General features: G+C 42.4%; 1 protein-coding gene across 1 annotated transcript; it reads left to right on the plus strand.

Annotated features, from left to right (window-relative positions):
* Positions 1 to 226: 226 nt before the first annotated feature.
* On the plus strand, positions 227 to 3,520 carry LOC145863048 (voltage-dependent R-type calcium channel subunit alpha-1E-like). The gene is made up of 8 exons (XM_082968242.1): positions 227 to 429; positions 631 to 743; positions 1,294 to 1,406; positions 1,945 to 2,076; positions 2,668 to 2,737; positions 2,902 to 3,019; positions 3,132 to 3,199; positions 3,310 to 3,520. Exons 1-8 carry the CDS (start codon positions 228 to 230, stop codon positions 3,403 to 3,405), a joined length of 912 nt encoding a protein of 303 aa, XP_082824368.1. The 5' UTR covers position 227; the 3' UTR covers positions 3,406 to 3,520.
* Positions 3,521 to 13,032: the final 9,512 nt, after the last annotated feature.

Below are 13,032 nucleotides of genomic sequence, written 5' to 3' on the forward strand. Positions count from 1 at the left end.
CGTATTGGGAATAAACTGGAAATGGCAGCTCATCATTTCCAGGCGTCATTACGTGTTACAGTCAGTGGCTAAGCTAAATAGATGAGAAGGCCTGGACAAAGTGTTTCTGTTGTGCAGGTGAAAAGTTTCAAAGAGAAAAGATCTAGAAGAAAATGTGCCTTTGTCATTCTACTACTAGGGTGATTTTAGTTATGATCCTGACTGGACTCTCCCCTCTAGGCATCCCGATGACCAGAGTCAGCATCAGGAGTGCTAAGAGAGGACCCAAGGCTTATTTGAAGCGTAAGGAGCGTCTGCTGCGGATCTCTATCCGCCGCATGGTGAAGACACACATCTTCTACTGGACTGTACTGGGCCTGGTGGCCCTCAACACATTCTGTGTTGCCATCGTCCATCACAACCAACCCCACTGGCTGTCTGTGTTCCTCTGTAAGTCACACACACACACACACACACACACACACACACACACACACCACACACACACACACACACACACACACACACACACACACACACACAGGTACGTACCATCATCTCCATCCAAAATAAATCATGTCTGGTGACGTTCATCTTTGAGATGTTTGTTTCTTACGATGTTCATGAGGGTTGTTGTTGTTCGTATTTCAGACTATGCAGAGTTCCTCTTTCTGGGTCTGTTTCTCGCTGAAATGTGTTTAAAGATGTACAGCCTGGGACCCAGACTCTACTTCCACTCCGCCTTCAATCGCTTCGACTGCTGGGTGAGTTTTTATTTTTCCCCTTCATCACTAACCAACATGGAGAGACCATGCCAGAGGGAAAGACTGGGACATAGATTGTAACATTGCACCCATTATGAGGGAGTGAGAGGAAATGATTTACTTAAAACATTGGACGGTGACTTAAAGACTTCTTAATTAAATGAACACTGATGGGCATAATTTAGTTAATGAAGTGCAGTTAATGTCTCTGTTTCTGTCACCTCTGGTCATGGCTAGACGGGATACAGCGTATCTCAAAGTGACGTCAAAAGTTGCATGTTTGATTCCCATCTGGATCATTTTTTATTTTAACTAACCCTAACCCTTTTCCTAACCTTAACCTAATTCTTCTGACCTACAGGGTAAATTATCCTAACATGTTATGAAAAAAGTCACTTCTGACACTGTAGACCAACTATATAAAACCGTCACCTCTGCACTCATGCGCAAACAGATATCCTTCATCTTTGTCTCTCTGTTTACTGTATGTTGAAGGCTGCTGTTGGTGTGTTTCCGCTGTCAGTGATGTTGTTACTGGGTCTGTTAACAGGTGATAGTGGGAAGCATCTTTGAGGTGATGTGGGGATTTTTCAGGCCTGGCATGTCCTTTGGCATCAGTGTGCTGCGTGCGCTCCGTCTGCTGAGGATATTCAAGATCACCAAGTTAGTCCAAGGACTCCTCACTACTCCTGCCTATTGCTTTATAACATTATTCCTGCAGCATGCAATGAGGCAACGCATAGCAAGCAGCAGGTTGGCATTTATTGTCTTGAATCTTGCCTTGGAGGCAGCTCTGCAAAAAGGTCACTTGCTGGCACATGACCGGATGCCTAACCCTAACATTAAATTAAGGGTAATTTTTGTTTTAATTATTCTTTACGATAATAGCCAATTTTAACATTGCAGCTGGCGGAAATCACTCAGTTCTGCCTCCAGTGCAAGATTCATGACAATAAACGTCAACCTGCTAGCAAGCACTGGCACTTAGGTTTCAGTGTTCTAGATTTAGGTTCCTGGGTGTTTCATAGGTGTGATGTTGATAGGGATAAGATATGCAGATATGTCCATTGCAAGGCTGGTGACAAATCAATTGAAACCCTCACAATAACAAAATTGATACATTTTTAATGAACTGATTGTCTCTTATTTTGGCTGAATTCAAATAGAACTAATCCCGCCTCTGGTTGGTTGTGATTGACAGGTACTGGGCGTCGCTGAGGAACCTGGTGGTATCCCTGATGAATTCTATGAAATCAATCATCAGCCTCATTTTCCTCCTCTTCCTCTTCATCCTGGTCTTTGCTCTGCTGGGCATGCAGCTCTTTGGTGGGAGGTACAAGCATTTTGCTACACCCGCAATAACATCTGCTAAATATGTGCATGTGACCTATAAAATGTGATTTGAGGTACTGTACCGTAGAGGCAAGGACAAACTACCATTCCATGTCTATCAGGTCTAGTCTAATCACAAACTATGATGGATACTGGCAGTCAATGTAATCAAAGTGAATGTAGTACAATTGATTGTTTGGTTTGTGTCATCATGCCGTCATGCTTCTTGTGATAAATGTAATATTACAGTGTACATTTTCATCCCCTGTTGCACATTTAGAAACACCCTGACAGGACTCAGTCTTGGCCTAGCAGATTCTGTCACACATCTAGTCTTAGTTGTTGTGCCCCACTATGTTCCCACGGGTAAAGGGCCGTTTCTGGGAAACTGTCACTTCAATGAATGCAGTGCATAGAGACGGACATTGCCTGGCCACTGGAATACAGAAAAGAAAACAGACCTTGGAAGAAGTTCCCCTTCTATTACCCAGAAAAGGACAATTCAATAATTGGTTTCTCTGTCTGGGAAGAAATAATCATTTAAAATCTTGGCTCAACTCAACGTCCTCTCGGTCTTCCTCTTTCAATGCAGGTTCATCTTTGAAGACTACACTCCTACAAACTTTGATACTTTTCCTGCAGCCATCATGACTGTATTTCAGGTCTGGCCCAACTCAATTGTTTTGATTTTTGTGTTTTGATTTAGGAAGCGATCCGTACGATTGACAGGAATCAGAGCTTTGCATGTGGAAATCTTACATTGTCATGAACCTACAGATGATCTACATGTATATCCTGTCTGAATGTTGGGGTGGGCCTTATCTAGATCCTGACAGGAGAAGACTGGAATGAGGTGATGTACAATGGGATCCGCTCCCAGGGAGGAGTGAAGTCAGGAATGTGGTCCTCCATATACTTCATTGTACTCACACTCTTTGGTAACTGTATCCTTTCTCAGCCAGAAAATCACTTTCCCTACTGCATATGTGAGATGTCTGATGTGTGGATTCTGTAGATTATTTGATCATTTTAGGTCCTTGACATGACTGTGACCAGACACGCTGTTGAATGTTTTCTTGGCCATCGCTGTGGACAATCTGGCCAATGCCCAGGAACTTACCAAGGTAAAACCTCCTTTCAAGAATGTACTCGTCTTCTCACAATTGAAGATGATAGGTGCTCTCAACAACATCCGTGATTTTTTAAATGATGTTCATTGCAATCTTATATTTAGGATGAAGAGGATGAAGAGGCTGCTTTCAATCAGAAACATGCTCTCCAGAAAGCAAAGGAAGTAGGGGCCATTTCTTCCCTGATGTCATCAGAGTAAGTTCTGTGTGTACCCCTCAGGACTCGAACAGACTGCAAACTAACATTACTAACACTGTGTAGTCTCACCAGGGGCTGCTTCTGCAGCACAGCCAACATTAAAGGACGGGAGGGATTGAGGCTGAGAAAGTTTCACTATGGGCAATTTTCTTACGTAGTGCTATGCCTTGGAATTAGGGTTTTGCAGAAGGACAGGGAAATTTCTCTTGTAATGCACAAGAGCCCCAGGTTTGAACTAGATTCAATTCTAGTTTGGGTTACTGGTACATGATAGTTGATTTAGTTAGTTTGATCTAGGTACAGGCTACTGTAAGTGGAGCTGTATTATGGAGCCCCAGACAGTCGTAGAGACCTTCATAATGACGTTCATATCACCATGGCTACCAGCAGGCTTCCTAGTATCTGCAGGGATGAGCCTATACCATCGTTATAGAGACAGCATTACTGGCATCCAAATTATTATATCATTCCCATGAGAGAAATTTCCTGCAGTACTTAGGCTCCCTCAATTTCACAAGACTGATTTGTTTGTAACCATTATGTTTTTAGAAGAATTACCAAGTATTAGCAAGGGGATGGGTTACATACATACATCTGGACAAGCCATTTGGGTTACAAGAGATGAGTCATTAAGTAATGTTATTTAATCAAAGCTCACAATATTGATTTCCTATATGGATGGTCTGCCCCACAGAGCTTACAGGATTCCCGGTCTGTCTGGTGGAAATGCATGTACATGCACATGGTGTAGCATAGCATGGAGACACACTATACTACAAGAAGGGGACACACTACACTACAAGATGGGAACACACTATACTACAAGATGGGGACACACTATACTTCAAGATGGGGACACACTATACTACAAGATGGGGACACACTATACTACAAGATGGAGACACACTATGTTACAAGATGGGGACACACTATGTTACAAGATGGAGACACACTATGTTACAAGATGGGGACACACTATACTTCAAGATGGAGACACACCATACTACAAGATGGGGACACACTATGTTACAAGATGGGGACACACTATGTTTCAAGATGGAGACACACTATGTTACAAGAGGGGGACACACTATGTTACAAGATCAGGACACACTATGTTACAAGATGGGGACACACTATGTTACAAGAGGGGGACACACTATGTTACAAGATGGGGACACACTATACTACAAGATGGGGACACAATATATTACAAGATAGGGACACACTATACTACAAGATGGGGACACAATATATTACAAGATAGGGACACACTATACTACAAGATGGGGACACAATATATTACAAGATAGGGGCACACTATACTACAAGATGGGGACACAATATATTACAAGATGGGGACACAATATATTACAAGATAGGGACACACTATATTACAAGATGGGGACACACTATGTCACAAGATGGGGACACACTATGTTACAAGATGGGGACACACTATGTTACACGAGGGACACACACTATGTCACAAGATGGGGACACACTATACTACAAGATGGGGACACACTATGTTACAAGAGGGGGACACACTATGTTACAAGATGGGGACACACTATACTACAAGATGGGGACACACTATGTTACAAGATGGGGACACACTATGTTACAAGATGGGGACACACTATACTACAAGATGGGGACACACTATACCACCAGATGGGGACACACTATGTTACAAGATGGAGGCACACTATGTTATAAGATGGGGGACACACTATGTTATAAGATGGGGACACACTATGTTACAAGATAGGGACACACTATGTTACAAGATGGGGACACTATGTTACAAGATGGGGACACACTATGTTACAAGATGGGGGCACACTATGTTACAAGATGGGGACACACTATACTACAAGATGGGGACACAATATATTACAAGATAGGGACACATTATACTACAAGATGGGGAAACAATATATTACAAGATAGGGACACACTATACTACAAGATGGGGACACAATATATTACAAGATTAGGACACACTATACTACAAGATGGGGACACAATATATTACAAGATAGGGACACACTATACTACAAGATGGGGACACACTATACTACAAGATGGGGACACAATATATTACAAGATAGGGACACACTATACTACAAGATGGGGACACACTATGATACAAGATGGGGACACACTATGTTACAAGATGGGGACACAATATGTTACAAGATTGGGACACACTATGTTACAAGATGGGGACACAATATATTACAAGATAGGGACACACTATACTACAAGATGGGGACACAATATATTACAAGATAGGGACACACTATACTACAAGATGGGGACACACTATACTACAAGATGGGGACACAATATATTACAAGATAGGGACACACTATACTACAAGATGGGGACACACTATGTTACAAGATGGGGACACACTATGTTACAAGAGGGGGACACACTATGTTACAAGATGGGGACACACTATACTACAAGATGGGGACAAACTATGTTACAAGATGGGGACACACTATGTTACAAGAGGGGGACACACTATGTTACAAGATGGGGACACACTATACTACAAGATGGGGACACAATATATTACAAGATAGGGACACACTATACTACAAGATGGGGACACAATATATTACACGATAGGGACACAATATACTACAAGATGGGGACACAATATATTACAAGATAGGGACACACTATACTACAAGATGGGGACACACTATACTACAAGATGGGGACACAATATATTACAAGATAGGGACACACTATACTACAAGATGGGGACACACTATGTTACAAGATGGGGACACACTATGTTACAAGATGGGGACACACTATGTTACAAGAGGGGGACACACTATGTTACAAGATGGGGACACACTATACTACAAGATGGGGACACACTATGTTACAAGAGGGGGACACACTATGTTACAAGATGGGGACACACTATACTACAAGATGGGGACACACTATGTTACAAGATGGGGACACACTATGTTACAAGATGGGGACACACTATGTTACAAGATGGGGACACACTATGTTACAAGAGGGGGACACACTATGTTACAAGATGGGGACACACTATACTACAAGATGGGGACACAATATATTACAAGATAGGGACACACTATACTACAAGATGGGGACACAATATATTACACGATAGGGACACAATATACTACAAGATGGGGACACAATATATTACAAGATAGGGACACACTATACTACAAGATGGGGACACACTATACTACAAGATGGGGACACAATATATTACAAGATAGGGACACACTATACTACAAGATGGGGACACACTATACTACAAGATGGGGACACAATATATTACAAGATAGGGACACACTATACTACAAGATGGGGACACACTATGTTACAAGATGGGGACACACTATGTTACAAGAGGGGGACACACTATGTTACAAGATGGGGACACACTATACTACAAGATGGGGACAAACTATGTTACAAGATGGGGACACACTATGTTACAAGAGGGGGACACACTATGTTACAAGATGGGGACACACTATACTACAAGATGGGGACACAATATATTACAAGATAGGGACACACTATACTACAAGATGGGGACACAATATATTACACGATAGGGACACAATATACTACAAGATGGGGACACAATATATTACAAGATAGGGACACACTATACTACAAGATGGGGACACACTATACTACAAGATGGGGAAACAATATATTACAAGATAGGGACACACTATACTACAAGATGGGGACACACTATGTTACAAGATGGGGACACACTATGTTACAAGATGGGGACACACTATGTTACAAGAGGGGGACACACTATGTTACAAGATGGGGACACACTATACTACAAGATGGGGACACACTATGTTACAAGAGGGGGACACACTATGTTACAAGATGGGGACACACTATACTACAAGATGGGGACACACTATGTTACAAGATGGGGACACACTATGTTACAAGATGGGGACACACTATGTTACAAGATGGGGACACACTATGTTACAAGATGGGGACACACTAGACTACAAGATGGGGACACACTATGTTACAAGATGGGGACACACTATACTACAAGATGGGGACACAATATATTACAAGATAGGGACACACTATATTACAAGATGGGGACACACTATACTACAAGATGGGGACAAACTATACCACCAGATGGGGACACACTATGTTACAAGATGGAGGCACACTATGTTATAAGATGGGGACACACTATGTTATAAGATGGGGACACACTATGTTACAAGAGGGGGACACACTATGGTACAAGATGGGGACACACTATACTACAAGATGGGGACACACTATGTTACAAGATGGGGACACACTATGTTACAAGATGGGGACACACTATGTTACAAGATGGGGACACACTATGTTACAAGATGGGGACACACTAGACTACAAGATGGGGACACACTATGTTACAAGATGGGGACACACTATACTACAAGATGGGGACACAATATATTACAAGATAGGGACACACTATGTTACAAGATGGGGACACACTATACTACAAGATGGGGACAAACTATACCACCAGATGGGGACACACTATGTTACAAGATGGAGGCACACTATGTTATAAGATGGGGACACACTATGTTACAAGATGGGGACACACTATGTTACAAGATGGGGACACTATGTTACAAGATGGGACACACTATGTTACAAGATGGGGGCACACTATGTTACAAGATGGGGGCACACTATGTTACAAGATGGGGGCACACTATGTTACAAGATGGGGACAATATACTACAAGATGGGGACACACCATGTTACAAGATGGGGACAATATACTACAAGATGGGGACACACTATGTTACAAGATGGGGACACACTATGTTACAAAATGGGGGCACACTATACTACAAGATGGAGACACACTATACTACAAGAGGGGGACACACTATGTTACAAGATGGGGACACACTATGTTACAAGATGGGGGCACACTATACTACAAGATGGAGACACACTATACTACAAGAGGGGGACACACTATGTTGCAAAATGGGGACACACTATGTTACAAGATGGGGGCACACCATGTTACAAGATGGGGACAACATACTTCAAGATGGGGACACACTATGTTACAAGATCAGGACACACTATGTTACAAGATCAGGACACACTATGTTACAAGATGGGGACACACAATACTACGAGATGGTGACACACAATACTACAAGATTGGGACACAGTATGTTACAAGATGGGGACACACAATACTACAAGATGGGGGCACACTATACTACCAGATGGGGACACACTATGTTACAAGATGGGGACACGGTATGTTACAAGATGGGGACACACTATACTACAAGATGGGGACACACTATGTTACAAGATGGGGACACACTATGTTACAAGATGGGGACACACTATGTTACAAGATGGGGACACGGTATGTTACAAGATGGGGACACACTATACTACAAGATGGGGATACACTATGTTACAAGATGGGGACACACTATGTTACAAGATGGGGACACACTATGTTACAAGATGGGGACACACTATGTTACAAGATGGGGACACACTATGTTACAAGATGGGGACACACTATGTTACAAGATGGGGAAACACTATGTTACAAGATGGGGACACACTATGTTACAAGATGGGGACACAATATATTACAAGATAGGGACACACTATACTACAAGATGGGGACACAATATATTACAAGATAGGGACACACTATACTACAAGATGGGGACACAATATATTACAAGATAGGGACACACTATTCTACAAGATGGGGACACACTATACTACAAGATGGGGACAAAATATATTACAAGATAGGGACACACTATACTACAAGATGGGGACACACTATGTTACAAGATGAGGACACACTATGTTACAAGATGGGGACACACTATGTTACAAGAGGGGGACACACAATGTTACAAGATGGGGACACACTATACTACAAGATGGGGACACACTATGTTACAAGATGGGGACACACTATATTACAAGAGGGGGACACACTATGTTACAAGATGGGGACACACTATACTACAAGATGGGGACACAATATATTACAAGATAGGGACACACTATACTACAAGATGGGGACACAATATATTACAAGATAGGGACACACTATACTACAAGATGGGGACACACTATACTAGAAGATGGGGACACAATATATTACAAGATAGGGACACACTATACTACAAGATGGGGACACACTATGTTACAAGATGGGGACACACTATGTTACAAGATGGGGTTACAAGATGGGGACACACTATGTTACAAGAGGGGGACACACTATGTTACAAGATGGGGACACACTATACTACAAGATGGGGACACACTATGTTACAAGAGGGGGACACACTATGTTACAAGATGGGGACACACTATACTACAAGATGGGGACACACTATACCACCAGATGGGGACACACTATGTTACAAGATGGAGGCACACTATGTTATAAGATGGGGACACACTATGTTATAAGATGGGGACACACTATGTTACAAGATGGGGACACACTATGTTACAAGATGGGGACACTATGTTACATGATGGGGACACACTATGTTACAAGATGGGGGCACACTATGTTACAAGATGGGGGCACACTATGTTACAAGATGGGGGCACACTATGTTACAAGATGGGGACAATATACTACAAGATGGGGACACACCATGTTACAAGATGGGGACAATATACTACAAGATGGGGACACACTATGTTACAAGATGGGGACACACTATGTTACAAGATGGGGGCACACTATACTACAAGATGGAGACACACTATACTACAAGAGGGGGACACACTATGTTACAAGATGGGGACACACTATGTTACAAGATGGGGGCACACTATACTACAAGATGGAGACACACTATACTACAAGAGGGGGACACACTATGTTACAAAATGGGGACACACTATGTTACAAGATGGGGGCACACTATACTACAAGATGGGGACACACCATGTTACAAGATGGGGACAATATACTTCAAGATGGGGACACACTATGTTACAAGATCAGGACACACTATGTTACAAGATCAGGACACACTATGTTACAGGATGGGGACACACAATACTACGAGATGGTGACACACAATACTACAAGATTGGGACACACTATGTTACAAGATGGGGACACACAATACTACAAGATGGGGGCACACTATACTACCAGATGGGGACACACTATGTTACAAGATGGGGACACGGTATGTTACAAGATGGGGACACACTATACTACAAGATGGGGACACACTATGTTACAAGATGGGGACACACTATGTTACAAGATGGGGACACACTATGTTACAAGATGGGGACACACTATGTTACAAGATGGGGACACGGTATGTTACAAGATGGGGAAACACTATACTACAAGATGGGGACACACTATGTTACAAGATGGGGACACACTATGTTACAAGATGGGGACACACTATGTTACAAGATGGGGACACACTATGTTACAAGATGGGGACACACTATGTTACAAGATGGGGACACACTATGTTACAAGATGGGGACACACTATGTTACAAGATGGGGACACACTATACTACAAGATGGGGACACACTATGTTACAAGATGGGGACACACTATACTACAAGATGGGGACACAATATATTACAAGATAGGGACACACTATGTTACAAGATGGGGACACACTATGTTACAAGATGGGGACACACTATACTACAAGATGGGGACACACTATACCACCAGATGGGGACACACTATGTTACAAGATGGAGGCACACTATGTTATAAGATGGGGACACACTATGTTATAAGATGGGGACACTATGTTACAAGATGGGGACACACTATGTTACAAGATGGGGACACTATGTTACAAGATGGGGACACACTATGTTACAAGATGGGGGCACACTATGTTACAAGATGGGGACACACTATACTACAAGATGGGGACACAATATATTACAAGATAGGGACACATTATACTACAAGATGGGGAAACAATATATTACAAGATAGGGACACACTATACTACAAGATGGGGACACAATATATTACAAGATTAGGACACACTATACTACAAGATGGGGACACAATATATTACAAGATAGGGACACACTATACTACAAGATGGGGACACACTATACTACAAGATGGGGACACAATATATTACAAGATAGGGACACACTATACTACAAGATGGGGACACACTATGTTACAAGATGGGGACACACTATGTTACAAGATGGGGACACACTATGTTACAAGATGGGGACACACTATGTTACAAGAGGGGGACACACAATATGTTACAAGATTGGGACACACTATGTTACAAGATGGGGACACACTATGTTACAAGATGGGGACACACCTGGTTACCAGAGGGGGACACACTATGTTACAAGATGGGGACACACTATACTACAAGATGGGGACACACTATGTTACAAGATGGGGACACACTATGTTACAAGAGGGGGACACACTATGTTACAAGATGGGGACACACTATACTACAAGATGGGGACACAATATATTACAAGATAGGGACACACTATACTACAAGATGGGGACACAATATATTACAAGATAGGGACACACTATACTACAAGATGGGGACACAATATATTACACGATAGGGACACAATATACTACAAGATGGGGACACAATATATTACAAGATAGGGACACACTATACTACAAGATGGGGACACACTATACTACAAGATGGGGACACAATATTTTACAAGATAGGGACACACTATACTACAAGATGGGGACACACTATGTTACAAGATGGGGACACACTATGTTACAAGATGGGGACACACTATGTTACAAGAGGGGGACACACTATGTTACAAGATGGGGACACACTATACTACAAGATGGGGACACACTATGTTACAAGATGGGGACACACTATGTTACAAGATGGGGACACACTATGTTACAAGATGGGGACACACTATGTTACAAGATGGGGACACACTAGACTACAAGATGGGGACACACTATGTTACAAGATGGGGACACACTATACTACAAGATGGGGACACAATATATTACAAGATAGGGACACACTATGTTACAAGATGGGGACACACTATACTACAAGATGGGGACACACTATACCACCAGATGGGGACACACTATGTTACAAGATGGAGGCACACTATGTTATAAGATGGGGACACACTATGTTATAAGATGGGGACACACTATGTTACAAGATGGGGACACACTATGTTACAAGATGGGGACACTATGTTACAAGATGGGGGCACACTATGTTACAAGATGGGGGCACACTATGTTACAAGATGGGGGCACACTATGTTACAAGATGGGGGCACACTATGTTACAAGATGGGGACAATATACTACAAGATGGGGACACACCATGTTACAAGATGGGGACAATATACTACAAGATGGGGACACACTATGTTACAAGATGGGGACACACTATGTTACAAGATGGGGGCACACTATACTACAAGATGGAGACACACTATACTACAAGAGGGGGACACACTATGTTACAAGATGGGG

Source organism: Salmo salar, chromosome 23 (genome assembly GCF_965601325.2).
Source record: "Salmo salar chromosome 23, fSalSal1, whole genome shotgun sequence".
Lineage (NCBI taxonomy): Eukaryota > Metazoa > Chordata > Actinopteri > Salmoniformes > Salmonidae > Salmo > Salmo salar.

Excerpts from the sequence above, each read along its gene's own strand:
- LOC145863048 (XM_082968242.1), top strand. The coding sequence starts at position 228 with ATGACCAGAGTCAGCATCAGGAGTGCTAAGAGAGGACCCAAGGCTTAT. Across the intron at positions 744-1,293 it reads TCAATCGCTTCGACTGCTGG|GTGATAGTGGGAAGCATCTT; the intron begins GTGAGTTTTTAT and ends GTCTGTTAACAG. Across the intron at positions 1,407-1,944 it reads AGGATATTCAAGATCACCAA|GTACTGGGCGTCGCTGAGGA; the intron begins GTTAGTCCAAGG and ends TGTGATTGACAG.